General features: G+C 34.7%; 1 protein-coding gene across 1 annotated transcript; it reads left to right on the plus strand.

Moving 5' to 3' along the window:
• Window positions 1-9,881: 9,881 nt before the first annotated feature.
• On the plus strand, window positions 9,882-24,313 carry LOC106059256 (neo-calmodulin-like). The gene is made up of 6 exons (XM_056025156.1): window positions 9,882-13,313; window positions 15,691-15,721; window positions 16,996-17,139; window positions 21,960-22,053; window positions 22,786-22,934; window positions 24,135-24,313. The coding sequence occupies exons 1-6, from the start codon at window positions 13,311-13,313 to the stop codon at window positions 24,182-24,184; spliced, it is 471 nt and encodes a 156-aa protein (XP_055881131.1). The 5' UTR covers window positions 9,882-13,310; the 3' UTR covers window positions 24,185-24,313.
• The last annotated feature ends 3,328 nt before the right edge of the window (window positions 24,314-27,641 follow it).

Genomic DNA, 27,641 nt, shown 5'->3' on the forward strand with positions numbered 1-27,641 from the left:
TGGGAATCTGGAAAAACATTCGGTGATTCGCGACCTTATCATTGCATATTTTTTTATTCATTCGTTGATTTCAAATAAACTCGAAGAGTGTAGGTGTAGACTCTAATACCGCCTAATCTATCATCAAGTCATATCATCTAGTCTGTATAGACTTAGACGAGCTACAATCTAGTAATTCGATATAGAATCTAGAAGTAGTACTAGATCTAGTAGCCTAAGTCAAGTTAACTACACTTTCTTAGACTTATATTTACTAATTTAGTGAACTGTGAACTTAGTCAAGTTAGTCTCTACTACGTCATTCACTACGTCATTGTCATTAGATTTAGACTAGTGACTAGACTAATTAGAGTAGACTGATTAGACATTCACATTAGAATTTATATTTTATTAGACTATTTAGACTCTAGCCCTAGCTAGATTATAATCATTATATATACCCTCACCTGCTGAAAAAATACTGAAATCTATGATTTTAAAATTATAAGAATTATTAAAACTTTTACTTAGTAATTAGATTCTAGATCAGTCTAAGTCTAACTAACTTAGAGAGGCAATAGAGGCTTGCTTTTACTTTAGCAAGTTAGATGTAATCTACTCATCAGCTAGATTTAGATATCTAGTTCTAGTAAGACATGAGATGAAAGCCTGGGCATTGTTTATGGTCGGAACAATGTGGCCCACACAGCGATTTCCCCCTCTCTGCGCAGCTGATGTGACCAAAGGGATGGAATATCCAATACAGTTTGGGATCAGTAGCGCCAGAGGATCTGCTAGGCTGTAGCACAGTCTGCCTAAGGGTCACCAGCTCCTGATTTTTCCTCGGGGTTGTCTCCTAAAGCCTTTCTCGTGTTTGGGTATAGCCGTAGGGAGCAGAGGTTTGGATTCAGAGTTTTCCTTCTCCTAGATGGGTAGCCAACCAAGACTAACGAGCCCCTCCTGCCCGAAGCTTACTGGTTTAGGTGCCAGTTGCTCGCCTTGCCCCTTCTCCTGTCTGTGGTAACGGTTCCGCCAGGCTCAGTAAGTTGAGTAACTGAACCTCACGTGACGGCCAGGAGTTGGACTGGTTGTCAGAGGCTATTTGAGACACATGCCATTGGAAGCACTTTATAGGTAATGATTGGCTTAAGACATGACACTTATCTAATAATCTAGATCTACATAGATTTAGATAATAAAATTTCTGTTTAAACTAATAATAATAATAAGGCTTGTCTTCGTGTCCGAAGATTGAGGAGTTCTGTATTTCCCATGGCTACAGAGCCCCAGCTGTGACCTACATATTTTGCCACAGTGGCAAGTATAACCATTGTCCGCTGGTAGTCAAGATTTTCTTTTCGCCGTCTATGTCTGTCCTTGGCAGCAGATTTTCTTTTGGTCTCAAATGTGTATCATGCTGCCTTTGTGAGTGACCTTCAGTTTTCTTGTTCTGGGGCTGCATTCAACCAGGTGCTCTCTTCTATGTCAGTTAAGGCAAGTTGACGCCTAAGCTGGTCTTAAAAGTGTTTCCGTGGGGCACCTCTGTTACTCAATGTTACATCAACCACTCTTAGCTCACAAAAAAAAAAAGACTGCTTTTGGCATATGTTTGTCCCCATACAGGATACATGCTCTGCCCAGCCTAACTGTTGGACCATAAGAAGTCCCTCTATAACTGTCCATACCAGTGTTCACAAGGCTGTCTAACAAACACATTAAGCCCTGTCGCTGCAATTGTTATGTTTGAACTTTATAACTTTATAGTTCCGTAAAAGTTAGTCCTAGGAAAAACTGCAAACATCTATAAAGTGATCATCTATTTATCAATAAAAATATATTGTTATTTTGTTATGCTACTCATATTTACAATAAAATATGTATTTCAGAGAGGGTCAGGTCATTGAGGTCTGGCACTAACATTAACAAACACCATTGAAACTAATAGAACACTCTGTGTTCTTATGAATACGTTTATAGTTATTGTATTATAATAATGTTATATTTTTTTATTTTTATTTTTTTGTTGTATCAATTTCTATTTACATTAAAAAACCTAAGACAGGCAGGTCAGTGTTACTTTTCCCACTCTCAGTTGCTTCCTTCTCTGTTTATAACGGATGCCACAACTAGGCCATTAGACAAGTTTTACCTTTACTGTAGCCTCTCAAGGTCTAGTTGACCAAAACAAAAAACGTGACCCCGCTTGTCTAGCCACTCTGCTCAGTGACTGTGACCTAATTTGGTACTTGATCGATCAATAATTGTCCCTCTTGCTACGTTTTTTTTTTTTTCTGATACTGTGCTGATGATACCATGCTTAGTACCTCTCTGGTTGATCAATGATTAGGGCATCAAGGAGAGACAGAATGAGAGGAGGAGAACAAGGTTGTGCCTATCACTGTGTTTGTTAGTTGTTTTAGGATATGTTTTGCTTTTGTCTTGTAGCCTATCACTTTAGATTGCTTTTGTCTTTTTTACATTTGTAGAGCACTAGTGATGTGTGACAAAATAGTAATAAAATGTAAACAAAAATATAGATCTAGCGCCACTTCACAAATCTATAATAGATCAATGTTCATTAAAATAGTGTAAGTTAATGTTATTGATAAATGAATATTAGTGAACACCCCCTATTTACACAAAGGCTGTGACATGTATGTGTTTTAGGGCCTATTTAGAAGAATTTTAGATATAGGTCATGTTTAGCTGATACCTACATTTTCTAAAATAAATCTCCTTAACCCTGAACCTACCCTTGTTCTGTCCTCATTAGTATTTTCTTTTCTTTTGCAAATAGTTCACCTCTTGCTTGACTAGAAAATACCTGAATTGAAAGAATTAGATGATAAAACATTTTTTAAATGCATATTGTCTGATATGGTTTACAAGGTTTACAAGGCATTCGATATCGTAGTCAGGAAAAAAAAATGTCTGATGAAGTTTACATTTTATCATACCTACCCACCCCTCTTTATTTTAACTATGCATGTTGAAACTTGACAACAGATCTCATTCTTATAGACCAATGGATGACGAGTTCATAGGTGTTTTCTTTTTTTTTTTCTAGCGAATACGGATCTACAACAATTCAAATGCGGAAAATTGCAGCAGTTTTGGCTTAACTTGTTCAATATGGCCGCTTTACTCTATATACTCATCTACTGATCTAGTTATTATTTATAAAGTAATTTATTAATACACTAATTTAGTCAGTACAAAAGCAGCAATCTTAAAAGAAACATATAATGTCAATAATGCCACACTAGGCTATTCTCATTCTCACCTATCATTGACATCCTGTATGAGCTCTGTGAAATTACTGTATTTTAATAAGCATTGGCATTGGTGTCACATAAATTTATATCACACATAACCACAATTATTAAATCATTGAGAACTCATAGGAAATGTTGCATCCATATGTACTCATTAAGAAAAGATTGATGTCTGATATAGCTAAATTAATTATATATAAAGATAGATCTCTATGTTTTTGTTTTTAATACTAACTAGATCTAGTTCAGTAGGTTTAGTTTTATTTTTCATTCAATTAATATAATATATTTTTTTGTTTGAAAAAAACATATATATATTGTTTGTTCTAATATATTACATGACATATATTTAACAAAATTATTTTCTGCTGGTTGTTAGCCTACCATTGTGATGGCACATCATTTTTTAATTTAAAAAATCTTCATTTTTTTTTTTATAAACAACTTGCCTCATTTACCACCAGGGGCATGGTTTAGCATGTTCACCATTTCTAAAAATAGGCATCTCAGCCCAACCCACTAAAAATAAAAACATTCTAAAAGAATTTAATAAGGAAAGAATTCTGTTGGTTATAATTTTAGAAGATATTTTAAAATTTCTCTAATTCCAAATTATATTGTATCTTCGACAATGTGCTAATAATTATATTTTATAATTTCTCTTATTCCAAATCATATTGTAACTTCTACAATGTGTCATAGAGCACTGTTTTTTTTTTAAGTTTGTGTACTATTTGTTTTCAGATGAATGCGTCTAAGGAAAGTATTTGTGGAATGGCCTATTTGTGTAACTTCAACAGTTCAGAAAAATTCATAGGAAGACTCTTCACAAAAGATGGGCGTCAGTACAGCATCCAGGGCCATTCACATACATGTAATGATCATGAGCAGGAGGACAGTTCAGAAGATGACCACCACGCTTGTTGCTTAGATGAAACATGCAGAATGATGTCACTGGAAGTAGCAAATGTTAGTGACAAATCTGATGGATTTACCTTACTTCATGTTGTAAGGTCAGGGGGTGATAACTTTTCCTTATCATCCAAATTAGTGGACTATTCAACAGATGAGCTCTTAGTTGGAAAAAAAGCAAACTCTTTTATTTCAAATTTCTTTTCAACAGAGCTTGTGGGAAATGAACATACTGTCTGCATAGGGCAAATGACAATATATTACCCACCTGAACAAATGGCTGTGTCATAAATAATTTGTTAAATTAAACTAAAACTAAGTTGAACTTAAAATAAACTTTTATTTTATATCACCAATGATTAAAAATAGTTACACTTTGACAAACTTGATTTTTTAAAGGCAAAACCTGCAAAATATAAATCACAACCAATGTTTATATCAAACTGTGCTAAATATTTTTTATGTAATAATTCATGAAGACAAATGAAAATTGTATAATGCTTTGCACATGGAAAGGAAAAAAAAGATTTAAATGTTAGTTAATGCAATGTCATTGTGAGATCTGTAGCTAGGTGGTAAAAATAGCAATTGATCAAGCATTTCATCAGCCTTTCTGCATCTGGTGAGTACTTGCACTGAACATTCTTTCAACTGCTGCTGAGCTTGGCAATGTTGATTTTCTCTTTTTGAAAGCCCCAGTGACTGTTGGATAAGCTAATAGGCTGCTGACTGAATCTGACTTGCCTGCTAAGGAACCTTCCACCTGCAATGTTCACATAAATCAATGAATTTATTTTAAAACATTTATCATGGCAAGTATTATGTTTAGTGTTACATATTTTCTCTCTTAGCCCTATATATAAACTTTTATATTTAGTTATCCTGTTAAAACAATACCTCATCTACTATTGTTGAATCTGCCTCTGTGTGACTTAAGAAACTGTACAGATACTCCTGGTAGCATGATCTGTTTTGTTTGCAATGAAGTCTGTGGCTTATTTGCACTTCCAATTTCTCTTTCATTCTTTTTGTACATATTAGACATATGATATTTAAGCATTTCTTTCTATCTATATTTTCTCTTCAATTAGAAGAAATGTCATTTTGAACTTCAGGTGCAGCATCAATGCAATTTTGTATTGGCAGCTTTTCATCATGTACAAATATCAATTTTAAGCCAACAATTTTGCAAGGCAATAACAAGAGTCTTCATAAAGTGATGAGTGTTATTGTTTAGTTTTCTTTGAACACCTATAATGGTTGGTATTAAGAATTAAGGGGACATACGAGTTGGAAAGAAGGGGGGGGGGAGTTATCCATTTAGTCTAAATATTTTATATTATTATTAATTAAACATTAAGAAAAATATAGTTTTTGACTTTATAACTTAGCTAATTGTCATGGAAACATTTCAAGATGGCCACCAAACAACCTATAATTAAAAGCTTATATCTCAAAAAATACTTTTAAGATAAATAAATAATTTTAACATGTGGTGGGTTTGACACAGAATTTAACAAATGACCAGACAATGTGTAGGCCAATTTCAAGCTTTTATTAGTAATAAAAAACCTAACAAAGGCCTATGGCCCACTGTCCTTGACTTGCTTGTGTTTGGTTAAGAGGCTGGCTCTGCTCGTTTGCTTGTTGGGTGTACTGCAAAGCCTCCAATAACTCACCCAACTTGTTCAGTTGAGAGTTCACATGCTCACTGGTTCGGAAGTATATTGATCCCTGAGCCTTGCCTCATTGAAACACTCCACACCTTCTCGCTTCTGTTGCTTTATGGCCATTGAGTACTCTTCGAATAGCTGGTGTGAGTAGTCTCGAAGTCTCTGCTGCCGTGATCCAAGGAAGACCATCTCAGCTTCACGAACTGGCATGGTCTGTTGGAATACGAAGAGAAGTGTCTCAATCGATGCTTCTTTGTTACCTTTAGTTTCGGAAGTCTGTAGATCTACCTCCCTTCTGGCAGGGCTGCTGATGTTGTTCATGATGGTCACTACTTTTTCTTTTGAAGAGTAAGGCCTGAGTTCCCAGGACTCCCTAATATCTCGTACAAACTCTTCGGTTGTTGGCTCATCAGCAGTACCCCTAATGCTCAACTTTCTTGTCCTGTATTTCAAGTACAAAAATTTAGTCAGAAAATCGCCGAATAGCAGATGTGTAATTTATACTTCAGTATAGCAACTATTAAAAATAGCTATACCGTGAAACGGAGTGACTTTGCACACTTTTCAACTTCAAACTTAATTTTCACATATTTAAAGTACACTTAAACTGCTGTGAACTTGTTTTCCTACAGAGTGGATGCCTGTACTATAATGAAACCATTAAATAAAGTCTGTAGGGGGTATATTATTTGGAAAATACTTTTTTTTAAGGCTTGAATCACATTTTTTCAAAAAATTGAAAAATAGGTTGACTTTGCCTTCCAATTTTATTTTCTTAATAAATGTATTTTAGAAAGTCAATAGATAACAATTTATATAGAAAAAACATTTTATACGATTATGATAACAATTTAAATATAAAAAAGTACAGAAATTTTAATGTTTTAATACCAAAATTTATTTTTAACATGAAAAATCAACTTCGAAAATATTTTTCAAACACTTTTTTTTTTGCCTGGGAGGTAGCCACTCATCATCTGAATCAGTAATGATTTCTTCACTACTGGCATGTGATGAATAAATACCAGTACTGGTACTTTGAATTTCATCTACCGGTACTACTTCTTGTGTTACTGGTTCAACTGATGGTGTAGATTGTTGCCTACTGGTATCTGAACTTCCATTAAGTTCTTCTACATTGATAGATTTGCCTGGTGGAACATGTATCTTTTTTTCTTGTGTTACTTCTCCCATTGCCAGCTCTCTAGGAATTAGGAGAAAATTTACAGTTTTGTAAGTAGTTAAGAATTTTTTCTGAAACACTTTGTTCAGTCTGGTTTTCTGCGGCAGGGATTTTTGTTGAATGCCACAGGCTCTGAATCCAGAAATTAAGTTTTGTGCACACCTCATCCCCATTCCATCTATTGGAGAGCCAAGCATTGCAGGAAACATTTTCTTGTCAAGTGAAGTGGATGAAGGATGTTTCACTTTATGACATTCCAGCAATCTTCGCCATGCTCTTTTCAGAGGAGCGAAAAATGATACATCCAGGGGCTGGCATTTGCCAGTCAAATTAGGGGTAAGCAATATGAAACCAATATTGTGTTCTTTACATTTCTTCAAGACTAAGTAACTGATATGTGAGCTGAGGTTATCCCCTTCTATAACTATTTATATAGTATATCTCATCCGATTACAATATAAAATAATATATATATATATACCCAGTATAAGGTTTTGTAACCTGTTTGAAAAGAAAGTAGGAGTAGGATGTACCGGCATCTTAATAAAAAGTCCCAAACAGTTTGAAACAAAAAATATTAAATAAAAGAGCTTACTTAAATTAAATAACAGTATCAAAAAAAAGAAGAAAAGTGCTAAATGCAAAATCTGAAACTTGTGTTGACTGTTATGTAGTTCTATTATCTACCATTCATCTAAGGAGTTCTTAAGATGGCAAATAATTGTCAGTTTAGATAAAACTTGCTAACATTTTGTGATATTTCTCTTGAGTTAACGTATCAGAATGTATTTGAAATTTTTTGTCGATTTAAATCATTTACATAAACATTAACAGATTGTGCGTTTAAATTTTGCAACAAATTAGTTATTAAATTTTCATTTTAACTCTTTCAGTGCGGCGTTACTCTCAGTGAGTAACTTGGTTTATAATATTTATTTCACTATCTTTTTTATGTTAAACTTTTTTATTTCACTTTTTTTTTTTCATTTTCCAGATGTGGGAGTGATAGTACTTTGTTTTGGTAGTAAATTCGATGCAGTACCAACACGTTTTTAAAAAAAATATATAACATTGTGTTATTGGTTCTTCCTTTTTTAGTTTCCCGGGGCCCGAAAAATGTAAATAATACAATTTCTTAGTGCATTTGTTCATCTTTTATAAAATTTGAAGTTATTAAATGTGTTTAGTATTGTGATTTTTCAATATTTATGGATTAAATATTTAATTAAAAGGTAACATTTTTCAGTATATCGATTTTTTAATGAATTTGTAAACTATTTTCTTTTTTCGTGATCAGTTTAAAATTAATGGAAAAAAACAACTTTTCTTGAATAATTATTTTTATTTATTTTAATTTTGTAGCCCATTCATTTTCCTTTAAAATAAAATCAAATATGTTAGATTATATAATAATCTAAAAAAGTGATGTTAGTTTTAGTAACTCTACCCCCATTGAAAATTTGTGTTCATCCCGGAAAACTACATTTTTTCAATCAAAATAATTTGCGCCGAAAGAGTTAAAAGCAAGCAGCTCAACTGTCGATATGCTCTAGCAATAATGAAGAAAACTAAAATTAAAAAATATGTACATACAAAAAAATATTGACCAGCACCATAGACATCCCCATCTTTGGCCAATTCAACTCTTTTTTACTTTTTAAACCAAATTTAAGTAACTGCCTTTGTTCCTTTTCTTCTTCTTCCTCTTGGCTAGTGGTCTCTGACTGAATAATTCTTTTATCATTGACCTTTTTTTAATTATTCAATGTTACATAAGAAACATCAATATGCATCTTATTTATTACGTTAATTAATTCATTGGCGCCAGCATGAAATATGACACAGCTCTAGCAACACTGCCTTTCATTCTGCCAAGTCCCATGAAACTTGTTTTAGGACATATCGCCCAAATCATATCATTAAGGCTTAGGCTTTCATTGTTTTGAGTACCACTATGAGCCATTCCTTGAAGCAAGGACTCATCTGACATTCTTCGATAAATTGGAATCAGCTTGTGAGCCACCTCTAGAGATAAATATGTTGATGACTTATGATGGAATGGCTGTCAGGGTCTTGTTCCAACAAAAGGGGTACCAGCACCAACTATTTTCTCCTGGTGGACATTGTTGATAATGGTGTTCAGTATCTGTGGACATGGAGTGGTATAGTGCTGCCCAAACAGCATTCCTCATTTGGAAACATCTGGAACATTGTCTATTATAGCACCAGGATAAAAATTTTGTAGACTGTCACATTTTTTTTTACTGTTAACCTGCCAACTCTTCTGACACCAAGATGGCTTTCTTTGGCAAGTTTTCGAAGGGCTGTCCCCATATGTTCATGGGCATGATTGATGCTGTCAAGTTTAGTAACCACTTTATCACCATTTGGCTTAGACTCAACCACAGCTTTAAAAGCAGAAGAATATGCTTCTTTCAGCATCTCCATATATCTAAAAGAAAAATTTGCCACAGAACAATTCCACAGAATTATGGCGCTGTCCTGTTCCATAGACTTGCTGAATTTATGGTGATTAGTATAGCAATCATGCTGTTTTATTCAGACTGCGAGGTCTGTTGCATTCATGCTGTCAGCTTTTTTTTTATGCAGCATGCATGGCAGTACTTAGATCTAATATCAAAGTCTACAATTATACAAGTACAAATATCTTGTACATTAAACATAAGCAAATATGAAATGTAATAGAATTTGATAATATCATTATGTTATTAATATGGTGTGACAATTATTTAGTCAAAATAGTTTATAGTATTGATTGTAATAACAAAGTATGATCAATTTGAAATTAAACACATGTATATGTAATATATCTGAGACAGGTAAAATAAAACAAAGTACAGGTAACAGTTGTTTATATACATCTTGATAGAGTGTCTGCCAAAACATTCATTTTCCCTGGAATTGTCTTCACTTTAAATTAATAATTCATCAACTGTTAACTCTGAATCAATTGTCTTTTAGCCATCTTCCTTGCATTTAAAAAAGCTAATGGTGAATAGTCAATGAGTAAAGTGAAGTGAGCTCCTAGCAGATATTTAGTAAATTTTTGAGATAGACATTCTTTCTCTATTGTGGAGGATCTGGTTTCCAGCTAATGAAAAAATACAGGATGTAAAGTTTCTTGATATTCTTGCATGAGACATGCTACTTTGGCTGTAGAAGAAGTGTCTGTAGCAAGATGAAATGGTCTGTTTCTGTTAGAAGTTAAGAATATTGTCCTTCCAAAATGCGTATTTGATCTCCCGATCGTCTCTTCTAATTCCCTAGACGATGTTATTTTCTTAAATTGTCCTTTCTTGGTGAGGTTGGTTAGTACTGAAGGAAGTGCTGTATAGTTTGGTAGGAAACATCTATAGAAATTACTAAGTCCCAAAATGCTTCTGACTTGCTTTTTGGTTGTGGGCACTTGAATGTCTAGGATACGCTTGATAATATTGTCCTGTGGTATCTAACTCTTATGTCCTGAAAAAATCACTTCTGCCATGGCTAATTTAAATTTACTGGGTTTGACTGTAAAGCCATGTTGCTGGAGTATGTTAAAGACTTCTTTTAGTCCTTTCAGATGCTCTTTCCAATTTTTATGGCAATCAAATATCATCAATGTAGGAAACTGTCCTTTCTCTATCCAAATAATTGATGAATAGCCCTGTTAAATGTGCTACTTGCATTGACTAGTCCAAATGGCATATAACTATACTTAAATAACTTAAAAGTCCAAATGCTGTAGTGAAGACAGTGTAAGGTTTGGATTATTCTTTCATGGGTACTTGATAGTATTCTCTGGATAAATCCATGAAAGAGCTCGTTGCTATGGAGATAGTTGCAGAAAACTAAAAATAAACTTAGCTTCATAATGCTGCATGACAGTATATATATATATAGAGAGAGAAAATCAGTATGTAAAGGTTCATGTGAAAACTTATTGCTAATCATACAATGTTAGTAGCCTAAATACAAGTTTTCATAGTAAATATTTCTAATAAAAAAACATTGCATTATAAGTTCTTACCAAATAAAACAACTTATTATTTACTATTTTAATTCAAAACCAATTATGTATTTAAAACAAGATCAAGGGGGTAAACTGATGTTCAATTGAAATCATAGCTAGCGCTGATAGTCTTTTTTGTAACACCGCTGATCTTAGGTAATTTTTAATTACCATAGTGTTAATTTTGAAAATGGCCATTTGTAGCTACTTACTGACACAGAGTTATAAGAATTTGCAGTACAGTTACTAAATTTAACCAAGTTAAGGATAAATTATCTCAACAAATATATTCTAGTACTTCAATGTGACCCATTTCATGTTTTCAATCAATTTCAGTTGCTCTTTATTCATAAAGTTCCTTTCCATTTATACCTGATTGATTTTCAGTTAGATCATTTAGTTTTGACTGTAAATTGGAACAATGTTTCTAAAAGTCTTGGTTGCTTAAATTTTTGACACTAGTTACTTATTTTATAGAAAATATAATAAATGTTTGTTATTTCAATATCTCAAATCTGTCATTAAAATATTGTATAAACCATTCCGGTACATTAAAATGCATTGGCTTATTGCACAGCCCTTCTTGAACCTCTGCCCTGTGTGGTTGCTCAATTGTTGTTTTTTTCCCTTTTATATATTGATAAAGTTTGTTTTTTTGTTTCACTGAAATATGTTTTAGTTGTTGTCTTAGTGTCCTCATTTTTTAAATTAAATATTTAAAAAAACTCATTTTGTGCCAACTAGACAGTTACTGAACACCAAAACAGATTATCATTCACATCAAGTGAAGTACTGTTTAAGCAATAGATCATCAATCCTAATGACTTTTACTGAATTTGGAAATATTAAATTTAAGGACTGAAATTCCTCAAAGGGTGCTATCCCATTTTCCAAATATTCAATGCACCTTTGGTAGGCATATTTCATGAGTGTCCATCACTTCTTGCATTCTTCTTGGTGGACTTCTCAACAGTTACTACAAAAGTTTTTTCAGTGAATTTACTTTGTAAGATGCTGCAAACCTCCAATGCTGATGTTTCTTCCCTTTCAGTGGCTGCAATTTTCAACTGAAATGACTTCAGCAAAGTAAAAAAAACAAACTTCTGAAATCTGTTTTTGTTCTCAAATAATTTTTTGTTCAGCATTGATGTTGGATCTAAGTTTATGAAGCATGCTTTCAGTGCTGCGCATGACTGAAATATCTTATTGATAGCTGGAAGTAAGCTGAGCCAACTAGTTTTGCTGTGGTATTTTAACTGCGCATACAATTTTCTAAATAATTTCTGAGCCTGCATTTAAGTAGCAGTCCATTGACTTGTATGATATATGATGAGCGACTTTAGAAGTTAAAGCATATGTTTCAGTATGTTCTAAATCAGTGCTACTTTTTTTGCATCTGACATATAGATCTAAAGCTAAATCATTTTTTTTTTTGTTAATCCTGTTAACAATAACTAACATGGATCCTTTTCTTTTGTCATGAGAATTTCTATTTAAAAAAAAATGAGTGAATGATGTCTCTTCTGTGCAATAAAGTTACATCTGTTACAGTTGCTATATTGAAACTAATGCCTTTTTGTCATTATAGCAGCCATAAATAATAATATTTTAAAAAATTATTATTATTTTTACTAGCAAAATTGTGTTAGAATTGAATACAACTGTCAGATTTATCTGGGAAACAAATATACATGTTCAAAGAACTCACTAGTTTTAATGTGTAAAAACATGTCCTAATTGAACTCTTTTTTATATTGTTCATTAACAGTTTTTGTATTTGTTATTTGCTTGTTATTTTGCATCTTTAGATTCTATTTTATGACATTTGCACTGTGTTGTCCTATTGAAAATTATTGCCTGTTATGTTACTGCTATTTAAAAGCTACTTTTTAGTTACTATTAAATACATTCTTCCTAATACTGATGTAAACAATTAGGTTGTTTTTTCCCATTCATCACCAGTTTAAACACTGGAAACTGCAAAAGAAGCCTTTTGGTTCCTATCAGTGATTCAGTTGAGTCAGGTTATCTTGTCCTCTGGCTTTACACTATCATGTGCTGTACAGATTACAAAGCTGTGCTAGATAAAAAAAAAAAAACTACTAAAGGCATGTGCTGACACATTAGCAATATAGACAGTTTTGATAAAAAACATTGATAACTAGATCTAGGTGTCAAATAACTTTTCACTGTGATCTGCCTGTAGCACTGCAGATTTACAATACATTTTTTGTTTGTTGGTTACTTTTGAAAAGACTTAGTGGATTTATAAAATCATGGTAAGAATATCAATTAGACTAGTCTTAAGCAGTTGTACTTGATAGTTCAAAATAGCCTTTTTAATTGGAAGTAATTGCTCATTAATGTTTTGTTCACCTCTAATTGATCGAAGAGGAAATTGAATCTTATTTACTGATTATTATATTATTTATTTATTATTGGTATGTATATTATTTTTGGTTAATAGCATTACACAATGTGATGTTAATGTTCATTATCTTGTATGTTAAATAAAGATATTCTTTGGTCCAACTTCTGAAAACTAGCTCTGAGTTTGTTGTCCTGTTTTTGTTTTGATCTCATCACTTGTGTTTTAACTGCTGCATAATGATGCGAACTATAGCCCATAGTACCATAGCCCATACCGTTACTGGAAAAAAAAAAGACACATATAGATTCTTTTAGTTTAATAATTTTCGTTACCAAAAAATAAATGTTTATTGTGGTATACAAATCAATTTATTAAAAACTATAATTTTTAAATTGATTTGTTTACATGGTGGCTAATCTATCAATAGCAAACTTTTTGTTGTATTCGATGGATAAGTGAAGTATTTTAATTACTTTTTTTTTTCTTAACTTTTCAGCCCTATAGAATCAAATTTCTAAGCTGTAGTTGTATTTTAGAAAACTCTAAATGCTGTAGATCCAATCAATAGAGCTCTACAAAAGTCTCTAATCGAATCTCAATTACCCGGTAGGCCTACTGTTTAGAAACAAACTAATCATGATCGCTTCTCTTGATTGGCTCAATGTCCACTAAGTGGGATGACTGCCGATATTCTCTTCTAATCATCGACCTAGTGGTGGGAGTTTGATATCTGTTCTTTTCACTGTCAAATCTATTGTATCTATACAGTCGTTCATTAACGGAGATAGGAGGGTGAGAGGTCAAAGGGAAAGATAGCACATTTAATTAAGACAATGATAGTCAAGAGTCACGGAAGGCTATAGCGCATGCGATAATACACAAAACAAAAAAATATGCTCGTAAAAAAATAAACTGCAGAAAACATTTCTGGAAATGTATCTCACTAGCTACCATGATGTTATGTTTTAATAGCCTGCTAAGGGCCCCAAACTCAGAACAGGGATAGTGCTTGAGATCTTCACAATTTTAATAATTGGATTTGTATTCAAAGAGCTATATATAAATTTACATTGAGAGATACTGCAATGATAATAAAGATCGGTTTGTTCTGCCATAGTATACTCAAATTGAATTAACTTATATATTATTTGGTTGAATGTTGTTGTCTTATGTGTTTGTCATCCCCAAGAACAAAAATAATTAAACTGCATGCTGTGATGTAAATAGAAAAGAAAAACCACTACATGAACGCTTTCCAAAGGAAAAGTCGGTCCAGTTAACAGAAGAAGTTAGATGAAAACAAAACGCAAAGTAAACAATTATATAAGGTTCAGTGGGGTTTGTACTCGGCTTCAGAACAAAAGCCGCGGGATACACATTTGAGACCAAAAGAAAACCCGCTGCCGATGACAGACGTAGACGGCGAAAAGCAAATCTTAATCGACCACAGGCGGACAATGGTTATGCCTGTCTTGGATGTGGCAAAACGTAGGTTACAGCTGGGGCAACGTATCCACGGGAAATACTGCATTCCTCATTAATCTCCGGACTTGAAGACAAGTCTTATTATTATTATTATTCAGAAAAAATCAATTAAAATTATCAATGCTAATTCAGAAATGTCCATAAAGTAAGTAAAATTTAATTTTTTGTTTGTTACATTTGCCCACATGTTTATAATTTTGATAGAAACAATATGTCCAAAATTACATCACTTCAAATGTATAACAGGGAGGGTAGGTGGACAAGTTTGTGTGGCGCATCTGCATAAGAAGTGAAAACAAATTGGTGCAGGGAAACAAAAGATTTGATCACCCCTGCTCGACCAGACGTGGCCGGCTTTACAAATAGCAGGGCCCAATTTAATGGATGCTTGCGAGGTCCCCTCTTCAATTATTTTTTTGAAATAACAACTATTAATATTTATTAAATCATTATATCAACATTTATTATAGGCCTACTACATGTGTAGTAAGCATCTCAAATGCAATAAGCGCCAGGGGGTTAATTAAAGTTAATTTAAAAGTCTGTGACAAGCCATAACTGATAGTGATATGCTAAATGTAAATTGCAGTTCCAATGCCAGGACAATTTGGAGCAATCAGTCTAGGCCGGCTTTGCTAAAAGATGTAATATGAATTTTTTTTTTTATTTTTTATTTTATTTCTTCCTTTCTTCCTTGAAAATGGTGAAAAAAATAAATAAAGACTTATTATATTTATCATATCACTGTGGTAGGCGACATCCTTCAAAAATCTATCTTTTGTTTGCTTCTCTTTCATCAGGCTGAAGGGCTCGGCGAAGATCAAGTCAAAGGTAATACCTAAGCATAATTTAATAGGTCCCAACTTAATTTCCTTATTTTAAAGACAATAGCAAGCTGTATTGCCACTACAAATAGTAGTTGCTTCCCTTAGAGTTTTGTTACAAAACCACTTGGTAGGTTAATGAGTTAAAATTTTCCACTAAAATAAGTGTGTTATTTGAACGTTGGATTACCAGTAGTGTAACCTACCGGTAGGCCATAGTCATTGTCACGAATTCAATTCGTCAAATAAGGCCTAAATTATTGTCTTGAATTAATATTTCCATTTGATTTATCTATCTTACTTTGCTAAGGGACAAAATGACAATAATAATTAGCTCTTTGTGTAGTTAAGTTATATGGGAGTAAATTGAAGACCTCTTCCTCATTTCACTCAGTGTGAGATTGACCATAGTTCTGAATATACAGTGCTTAAAGAACCTGTGCATTCTGATGTTTTAGAAGAATGGCGTGTTAATTTGATGAGGAAAATAAGAATGGGGTTTATTTTTCTTTTTTTAAAAATATGTTTTACAACTATTAGTTTCAACTTTCACTCATAGACTATATATAGTCTATGGTTTCACTGGCCAATTTTGACATTATTCAACAAAGTGTATCATCGCACAATAATAATAATAATAATAATAATACACTTAAATTTAATATACAACAAAATAAGTGAATGCTAGAGGGCATATTAGAAATATGAACAAAGAGCAGTGTTGATTCAATTTAATCTCTACGTTTATCATTCATACATTCATATTTACTTAATTTAGGAAATTTAGAAGAAGAAACCCCCATTTCTGTTTCAATCAATTGCCGGTGGATCAGAGACAGCCTTAGCAGTGCGCGGGCCCTGGGCGAGTGTCATATCAGAGACAGCCTTAGCAGTGCGCGGCCCTGGGCGAGGGTCATATCAGAGACGTGATTATTTGTACGATGGGCTGGTGGTTTACAAAAGGTTCTATTTATCACGGGGTCCCCCTAAGAATCGGGACCCGAGGAGGTTGCCCCACTCGCTACCCCCAAAAAGCCGTCTCTGCGAGGATAAATTGTTGGAGCACCACTGATGACTTTTCACAACCTCATTCAATATGTATTGCTCTTCTTCTGTTCTTATAGTGTATCGAACAAGGAAGATCGTTTCCAACTTTTACACCGACTTAGTCTTGGTACTGTGCCTTGTTTTACTCATTTTGAATGGTCATGTGTCTGGCAATGTTTGTTTGTTTGTTTGTTTTTTTGGTACATAAATTATGCTAGAAACTGTCTGCTACAGAACTGAAAGAAGCCTTCAACCTATTTGATAAAGATGGTGACGGATTCATCACTACCAGTGAGTTAGGAACAGTTATGAGGTCATTAAATCAGAACCCTTCAGAATCAGAACTGGAAGACATGATCAATGAAGTAGATGCCGATGGTGAGTAGGCAATATTCATCCAAGCAACTTTATTGATAATGATAGTATCAATTCAACATATAAATAAACCACTAGCCTATAGCTAATCTTCTTGCTAGTAGTCATACATGCAATAAAATAAAGTACTAGCCTATAGGCTAATCTTCTTGCTAATAGTCATACATGCAATACAATAAACCACTCGCCTATAGGCTAATCTTCTTGCTAGTAGTCATACATGCAATACAATAAAGGCTTCCATAAATGGTTCATTATCAGTGGTGTAGCATGCATCGCGCGAAGGGGTTCAATGAACCCGGGCCCACGACCAATAGGGGGCCACAGCTGTGGCGTAGCAACCATGGCGCGAAGGAGATCATTACGCTTGGGCCCATGACCAGTTGGGGCTCACATTAGAACTTAGGAAGAACATTTATTTGTTCATTTGAAACACTTTTAAGTTGTTTAACTCTGTTAAGAAGCATTGACTTTTAAGACATTAGTACTTATATGCAGTCCTAACTGAATCAAACGTTATGACATAATTATATTTTTAAAAAAATGTAGGCCTACGATCTCTACATGGGAATGTCTTTACATTTAGATTACTCTTTTGTCTCACACTAAATTTGTCTTATTGGCTGGAGGGGGGGGGGGGCACGGGTACCTTGCTACTAGTGTGATACCGATATTTAGGCCTACTTGTGTAGCAGGCAGTGGTTACGCCGTATAGATCTACCGTCTCTTACCGTCACCTAAATTAAAATTTAACGTAACACAAATAGTCCAATATTTAAACTACATGCTTACAAATTACTTCCTAATGTGTCTTAAAACGAATAGAAATTAATTAATAATATCGTTTTATCCTGTGCTTTTAAGAATGTCATATATAATAGGCCTACTTTTGTAACTCTGCCCTGCACCAGTGCTTGTGGTGCGCACGAGCGCACTATTGAACCAGAACAGGAAGGTGCTAGGATAGAGGAAAGAACAGGATATCAAGCGATTGTGAAGAGTCAGAATTGGTGGAAGCTAAGGAGCCGTCTTTTGTGTTTCCTGAAGGCTGTAGTAGGGACCTGGAGCGAAGCCGGGAAGGCTGTCGTTGGTCCGCATTCAGATTGCTGGTGAAAGGACTGGTAGAATTAGTAACAAGACTCTTGGAATGCAGAAGCCTGTTATGTGTTTGTCCTAGTAAATAAACACATTTATTTACTGTAGAACCTCGATGAGTTGCCTGCCTTAGAGTTACAACAATACTGTCTCTAATTCAGTCACAAGAAGCACTGGCACTTGATTTCAAACATCACTTTGGTCCAACACCAAGCCGTGTTTATGCCATCTCCCATTTAGCTCGAGCCTGTCTTTATGGTCCCTTAAGCTATGTCTAATTCATTTTCCTAATTATTGTGCTATCACCCAGACTGCTTTCACATTTGATAAATTGTTATGCTCCAATCAAGTGTTATAACACACATGCTAGTCCGCACAGCTTTTCAGAGGCCCTTGAAAGATTTGGATATCGCTTTAGTAAACCGTTAAAACGTTTATTTACAGGGAAAATGGCCGTCGAGTCTTCTACTCAAAGCGTCTCTATTCTGCCTTTCCTTAAATCCGGCCCTGCTGCCGTTTACAATCAAAGCAAAGATCCTGCCTGCTAACCCTTGTCTGAATAGATCCGACGTGAACATTATATGATTTTATAGTTTTAGACTTAAAACAAAGAGACAGCAACATTATGTGTTTCTTTTCACGCTCATACCAAGGATGGACATACAAAGATAGACTTGAATAATAAATAGCACTGCCTAGAATTAATCTTGTTTTAAGAAGCACACATAACTGAAATAAGGTTACATGCCAAAATTTCGTACGACAAAGTAGCGCTGACAAAATGGTAACTTTAACATGTCGGTAAAAAATCATATTTATCTGGAGGCAGCAGACCAGAATTCTGAGTTTTCCTTCTCCCTCGGGCAGGGGGAACTCGTTAGCTTTTAGGTGGCAACCAAACTGTTGTCCTACACGCTAAGCTCCTAAATATTATCACCGACAGCACCTCGGGGGTGGGGTGGGCCTGGGGGCGCGTGACAGTGGGTAGATTGGTCATGAGGCCATAAGGTGAAAATCTGCAAAATCACTACTGGATAACTCAGATTTGACGATATGTTTCAGAAGAGAAAAGAAATAAATAGATTCTAGAAACAACATTTTAGACACATGCAGATCTAGGTATTATAAAAGACTATAGACTGAATCATTTATTTCTAAATAAAATGTTGCACATAGTTTAATGACTTGTTGTTGAGCGTCTCGCTAATGACACACTAGTCCTAGGTTCGATCCTTATACTAAACAATTTTTGTCAAGGATAAATAAAATATATATTGTTATGACTCTACATTGCGCACTGTCATTAGGTGCGAGACTGTGCACCATGAGACACAGGACAGAGACACGCTAAAAGATAGAGGAAGTCAAAGATGGCCGATAATGAGATCTAGGATGTAAACAAGAAAGAAGTGCTGCTATTATTGGTTACTCTAGTGGTATATTTGTTATCGCATTACTATTGTTCTATTATTAAACTTGTATTTTGATATATCCCTTTCGTTGAGGTTCGTCTGGCTCGCTGCTGGCTGAGCTACAGCAATATATTAAATGTTTTCTTGGAGGTTCAGAGTGTGCCGATTTAAATTATTCCGATAGCTGATTCCAGCGGTGTTTGATTTTGAAACCAGTACGATGCCAATGCCCACTCATTCTCATCGTATGACCTCAAAACCATTCATTCGAAGTTTGTTTTTTTTTGTTATCGGTTTGAAAGCCTTACCTACAAGAGTATAAAAGAGAGTTTGTGTTTTCTGTCAAGAACTTGATACCAGCTCTTGACGGTTAGAGTGGTTATCACTACTTCGACTAATATAATGTTTAAAGCTAATATCAGAGATGACGATAAAGTAAAGAAACGCAATAAATAATAATAATAATTATCTCACACTCCGGACACAAATTTGTATTTGAAATTGATATATTGATTTACAACTAGGCGTTAACCACAAACATTGAAAATAATTTAAAAGAAGTTGTTGTTTATTAATATATCAAGTTAGCAAATGTTTCGAACGACAGTAGGGACTATAATATGTAAGAAAAAAATTAGTAATAATAATATTATAAAGTGTTTTCTTTAACCTATGTGATTCCATAACTAGAATATAGTAAATCCTGAGACATTAATACTTGGCTGCGATGGACTTTCTCTGTCTTTCCCTGTCTCTCTCTCTCTCTCCTGCACGGATCCTGGAGACCAACGTCACAGTCTGCGCAGTAGCCTACTAGTCAGTGGCGTAGAATCCATGGCGCGAAGGGGTTTAATGAACCCGGGCCCACGACCAATAGGAGCCCACAGCTATGGCGTAGCAACCATGGCGCGAAGAAATTCATTACGCTTGGGCCCATGACTCATGGCCAGTTGGAGCCCACAACTTAGGTAGAACATTTGTTTGTTCATTTGAAACATTTTGAAGTCGTTTAACTCTGTTAAGAAGTTGTAAAAACATTGACTTTTAAGACACTATTACTTATATGCAGTCATAACTAAATCAAACGTTATGACATAATTAGGCTACTTATTTAAAAAAAAAAAAAGAAAAAGGTATGATCTTTACATTGGAATGTTTTTAAATTTAGATTACTCATTTTTTGTCACACACTAAGTTTGTCTTATTGGTTGGAGGGGTGGGGGGCACCAAGATGTTCTTGAACCCGGACCCACGGGTACCTTGCTACGCCACTGTTCATTATTGTTTAGTGGTCTAAATAGAAAGTATTTTTCAAACTTTAAGTATGTTTGCTAAATATGAGGGAGCAATGTACACTCACCCGGGGGGGGGGGGGGGGAACGGGACCAAGGCGTCAATTAGTAATTCTCCTGGTGTCTGTCAATAAGGCACTACTTCTTCTAAGAGAAGTGTAGGTCGATTAGGTAAGCAGTATGAAGTATGAGAGACATACGAGGCTGTGCAACATTTGTGTTTGAAATGGGCTTCATAGTTGCAAGCTGATCCTCACGCAAAAGGCATTAACAGAACCATGGTAGGCCTACGTTACGACATCGGAAGAAAATGAAAGTTCTGACATAAGAAAGACTGGAGAATCGCATTGGCGAAGACGTAGGTCTAGTGCTTTTAAAAAGCTTTTTAAATTTCTTGTTGCAGACGCTTCTTACGAAAACAGTATTAACTGTCCTGTCAGAGGTTCTTTTCTTAGCTTGTCTTTGTCTTGGCTCCTTAGGGGTATGAATACTCAATTACAATTCATTAATAGGCCTACTTGCTACACAAATAAGAACACTTAATATACTTCAACTCTAACTCCAGCTTTCAATGAATAATGATTATACTTTAATACTTAATAAAGCACACAATTATATTAACTGTCAGTAAATAATACATAAACACCAGTCCAGGAAGCGACTGTTAAACCTTCCTGGACCGGGAACAAGACCTCACTAACTTAACACACACTCTCTCTTACATTCAACGAAGACTTAACCGTTCAGTTCACAACATATGCAAGACTGTTCACATTTACAAACTGGGAATACATATACAAGGGGATATCACTATGATACCAAAATATCAAACTAACATTCATTCTCGCCATACCTCCCCCTGACATGTCCTACTTAGAGGATGAAAGATACGTCACTTAATTTAATAATTTAATTTAATTTAATAATAAGTATTTTTAATAGGCCTAATTAATCAATGCTCACGGATGGATTTATAATTTTGTTTCAATTATTTCTCTCTTGTTGTTAACATTTATTTGAGAAGGAAGCGGAACAATTGATTTCAACGAGTTTCATCGCATGATGGCCAGAAAGTTAAAAGAAACAGATACAGAGGAAGAACTCAAGCAGGCATTTAGGTAGGGTACCGCAATAAGCCTATAAAATAATAGCCTACTATGGAAATGTGTCTTACAGTTTACGCATTACACCAAGAAGTGATTTTTTTCAGGAACTCATGGCAGAAACTGGAACAGAATTGATTTTTTCAGGAACTCAGAAACTGGGGAGCTTGTACACTATTTGTAGGCCTTATATTCTCAAGCTTCCGTCACAGAAGGTTCAGACGTTTCCCCAAAATCAAATAAATAACAAATAAATAAATAACAATATAATAACAAATAAATAAAAAGATCTTGCCAACCAGATATAGAGATAAATACATCATCATTAGGCAATTAGATATGGAGTGACATGAAGAACAATGAGCCAGCAAACGTAATGAAATTATGTGTTAATGAATTGGCGACTTTTAATAGGCCTAAGCTTAGGAGTAGGAAATAAAGCTTGAAAATATTATAGGCGTGCTATAATTTAAGTCCTTAACTTGCTTCGCTAACATGTACGACTGAGTTAATACATTGACATGCGTAGAGCGTAATGATCTGCTTTTTTAAAGTTTTTTTTTTAAATAAACACTTATAAGTACTAAAGTAGCCTATCTTTGTGTAGGCCTATGTCTATTAGAAACTGACTGTATTTAATAGGTCGTGTCCATTACCGCTCTGTTATTACGTCCTTGACTGCCCTTTGACTTCCCATGTCCAAGCTGTTACTGTTCTTTATTTGACGTGAGCTGGGTATGTCTCCAGGGTATTTGACCGAGATCAAAACGGGTACATCTCTTCATCGGAGCTGCGTCAAGTCATGACAAGTCTAGGAGAGAACTTGACGGATGACGAAGTGAATGAAATGATCAGAGAGGCAGATGTAGACGGCGATGGACAAGTGAACTATGAAGGTATAATTAATTAAACTCATGCAGAGAAGGATAGATTAATTAAAAGAGAGCAAATACTGTTTTTAATGTCATTTTTAATAATAATGAAATAAATCAAGATTGTAATGTACCGTAAATTGTTGAAATGTTTGTTTCTGGTGAATGTTTGTGTATTTGTTTCGGATATTCCTTCAGAGTTGCAGATAATCTCCTCCCTAGTCCAGTGCCGTAGTAAGTTACCCGTTGACCCGGGTTCCAAAATATGTTGTTGGGCCACTCCCCCCTCCCCTTCCATAAAATAAATCTAGTTTATGACAAAAAGATCGAGTACGGTATTCCGTAAATTGACCAAACAACATTCCAGAGCTAGTAGTTTTAAATCGGCTTTTACAAAAGTGCAAAGTGTCATCCCCAAAGGATCACGTAAGCTTCAATTGGGCACTTAAATTCTCTGTGAACTGAATGCTTTGTCTGTCACTTCTAATAATAAGGCTTATCTTCAAGTCCGAAGATTAATGAGGCATGCAGTATTTCTCGTGGCTACGCAGTCCCAGCTGCGACCTACATACTTTGCTAGATCCAACGCAGACATAACCATTGTCCGCCTGTGGTCGATTTAGATTTTCTTTTCGACGTCTACATGTCCGCAGCAGTGGATTTTCCTTTGGCTTCAAATGTGTATCATCGCATCGTTTGTATTGCGGTCTTGCCACCGTATGTCTATGATGGATCCCAAGCATCTTTGGTGAAAGCGTTCAAGAAGTCTTAGTTTCTTTCTGTATAGTACCCATGTCTCAGATCGAGAGAACCACTGCTTGGAAGACGCTGATTTTTTGTAGGCAGGCGGAGCGATTTATTCCGCTGAATTCTCGCCTGGAGGCGACAGTAATATATCTTTTTGTTAGGCCCAAACTCGTCTCTTGGGACATTGATAGATCTAGAATCTATTTAATAGATATTCTAGTTTTTCGTAATGATGAAGAAAGTGGGAGATCAAGTAAAAAGATTGTCGATTTAAAAAAAACAAACAACAGAAAACGGACGTATCGTCCAGCCAAATTATTTTCTTTTACTACCAATTTTTAAAAAAGTGTTTTATACTCATTTTTTTGTGAACGCCCCCTTGCTCACCACCTTTTAAAAATACTCAAACACTTCCATTGTACTAGTTATTATTTTGTTCTGTTATTATTATTACTATTTCAATTATTTTTGTTTCAGAATTTGTCAGATTAATGACTACAAAACAAATGGGAGATTCGAGAAATTAAAAATCAACGGTCTATCTTTGTTAGAAATATGTTCAAACTTGTTATACAAATGTAAAAATCTGGTCAATTGTGGCACTAAAAATAAATATTGCAATGATCTATTATCAATAAATACGTTTTTTCCGCCAACTTCTTTTTTTTTTATGCATTATGTGTAAGTTTTATGCACTAAATAAATATTTCTGATTTTCTTATGAGTAAAATCAATTGACTGGATAAAGACAGACTGATTCCATTTGTATTTTTAGTGCATTATGTGTAAATTTAACGCACTAAATTAATATGTGTAATTTTCTTATGAGTAAAAATGAATTGACTGGATATGGACAGACAGTAGGCTACCTTTTTTATTTGAATTTAATGAGCATAGCGAGACGGGACTGTGAGTTTGTGTTTTTCCAAGCCCAAAGCCACGTCTCGATAATAAGCTAAACACTAAAATAGCACACGCCTTTTTAAACGCTTATATTTGTTCCTTCATAAAAAAGAGTGTTCGAAATTTTTTTTACATTAAATATTAAATATTACGCAAAATCCAGGTGCCCCCAAAGAGGTCAAACCCCCCGGGACATCCAATGATGGCAAATTTCTAGCTACGCTACTTCAGTTAAGAGAACATATTATATGGCCCCTATCACTGATCACCCTGTTCAAGAAAAGCAACTCTGCCATAATTATATTGCTATCAGTCTCCTAAACCACCCCAGCTAAGTCCTTGTACTTTGACTAACTAAGCCACTTTATAAAGTGCAAGCAGACACAATTAGACATCAGTATAATGGAACAAATCCTCACCATCAGGATAATTTGCAAGAAATACCTTCAATCTCTTTCATGTCTTTGTTGATTTCAAGAAGGCACTAAGGGCAACAAGGGAAAAGTCAAATATACATTTTAAAAAATCCAAAACTTTTAAATCAGGGCAGTGTACTTCAACAATAACATTGGAGATTAAAACCATAGTTGGAATGACAAAATGAGACAAGGCTGCTTCTCTCACTGACACTTTTCAAGATCTTCCTTGAAAGGAAAACGAAGGACGCACTTGGAGGTCACGAGGGTACTGTAAGCATAGGCGGCAGAAAAAATTATTAACTAACTCGTCAAATTAAGTGTGGTGCCCCAACAGACTGAGTGATGTATGAAAGTGGTGAAGGTGAAATAATAAACAGATAATGACAAATAGATGAAGTAGGTAACGGCTGCTCTTTTTATTTTATTTTCTAAATAATAGTAGGTTTCAGTAACAAAGTCATCAATGGAAATCAGAAAGCGAACAACAAATATATAGCTCCTCCTTCGGGATCAAAGATGAGCACATATTTCTCATATCTCGAAGATGACTGTAAAGTCCAATCCTCGCTTTAAAAAGCCGGCGGCAAACGTGGCATGGTTATGTTTGGTCAGATGCAGATAGGCCTGCTTTTTCTCTCAGTTTTTTGTTGGTTCGGCGCTCTTTCCCTCTTCTTGCTTCAAATTTGAGACTCCGAGACTCGAAGCTTCACGCCATGAGGAGCGATCGACAACAACAAATATACTTGTATCTGTCAATGTTTTCTATGCCATATAGGCTATGAGATCTAGATAAAAATAAATTGCTTGAAATTTGACTCGGTTTGTTTCTGTGGGTACTATGTACAAATTATCGATGCAGCTGTGTGTCGGTCTGTGACAAGGCAAGAGCATCGCCCTCCTACCAAACTTGGTTAACCTGTGTATGTGGAATTCTTCGATCATCTTGCCTTCTAACTAGACATGGGAATCGAACCCAACTTTTAAAATTCCGGTTCGGTCAGATTTAAGTTCGGTTCTGTTCGATGACGAGTATAGTTTGGGTTCGGTTCGGTCTAAAGTTCGAGTTCTGCCTCGGTTCGATGTTATGAAATTAGTTAATAGATAAAACAGCGATGTGGGCCATTTTAATTTCCATCACAAAAAAAAACAAGATTACAAAGAGAGTTTGTGTTACACAAACTCAGAGGCGGCCCCCGTCGAAGTCGGATCCCTGTCGGATCTGCATATTCGCAAATAATATTCAAGAGGTGATTTAATTTTGATGTAAAATGTTTTACACGTTTCGGATGTTCCTTCAGAGTTGAAGATAATTACTTCCTAGTCCAAACCTCCCGCAGGACGACGGGGGATGGGAGCGGGCAGGGTTTGAACCCTGGGCCATCCATAAATCTGAACGACAGTCCAGCGCGCAAACCGCACGACCAGGCAGCCATCCGATGGTCAAAAGTAATAATGTTTCAAAGATTCATTTGCCGTAAATTTAAATTTAATAAAAAAAATAGTAGATTAGTTTTAGTATATTAAAACATTACAATATTGATCAAAACGTTTGGAAATGAAAATCTACACTTTTTTTTTACACTTTAAGTTTAGAAATTGAAATTCTACATCTTAATCTAGTCTATTTTAGTCTAAACTAGATCTAGAAATTCTAGATCTAGACTCTAAAATAATTTTAATAAGAATATAAATCCAGATCTAGATATACTGTAATAAAAATCTAGATCTAGTTTAAAAAATCTAGATTAGATCTAAATCAAGATATCATTCCTTTTTTAAACGCTAGTCACATAACGAGGCTTAATAAACATTACTATACCGAGTTCTTTTTTCATTTCATTTGAAGAATTAATTCCATATGACGTCAAAGGAAAAAAAAACACTACGTCACACGGCCTAGCTAGAATAAAAATCGCCTTCATCATTACGAGCCTTTTATCGAGTGTTCATAGACATTGGTGCACCGAGTGCGTTCTTTTAGCCTTTCATTTAAAGAATTCATTCCATATGACGTCAAAGGAAAAAAAAACACTACGTCACAAGGCCTAGCTAGACTAAAAATCACCTTTATCAACACGAGCCATTTCTCGAGTGTTCATAGACATTGGTGCACCGAGTGCGTTCTTTTAGCATTTCATTTAAAGAATTCATTCCATGTGACGTCAAAGGAAAAAAAAAACACTACGTCACACGGCTTAGTTAGACTAAAATATGTTTTTATTAATACAAGCAATTTTTTCGAGGGTTAATAGACATTGGTGCACCGAGTGCGTTCTTTTAACTTACATTAAAGAGTCCATTCATATGACGTCAAAGAAAAAAAATTTCATTACCTCACAATAGGCTATTACCGGTACCATAAAAAAAATGTCTTTATTTACACGAGATATTTAACGAGGGTTCATCGACATTGGTGCACTGAGTTCTAATAGATATTATTTAAAAAGGATCAAAGCCACATTGTTTTTGCGTTTTGTCTGTCAGTCGGTCTGTCCGTTATCTTGATATAAAAAAAACAACTAAAAGTTATTAAAAATTGATTAACCTTTATTTTACGTTTCAAAACATCGCAATAATTTTTAGGTATGAACACAATTGAAAAGTTTATATAATAGATTGTTCCGGATGTTTGTATAAATAGTAAAAGAAAAAGAGAATTTCA

Source organism: Biomphalaria glabrata, chromosome 3 (assembly GCF_947242115.1).
Source record: "Biomphalaria glabrata chromosome 3, xgBioGlab47.1, whole genome shotgun sequence".
Taxonomy (NCBI): domain Eukaryota; kingdom Metazoa; phylum Mollusca; class Gastropoda; family Planorbidae; genus Biomphalaria; species Biomphalaria glabrata.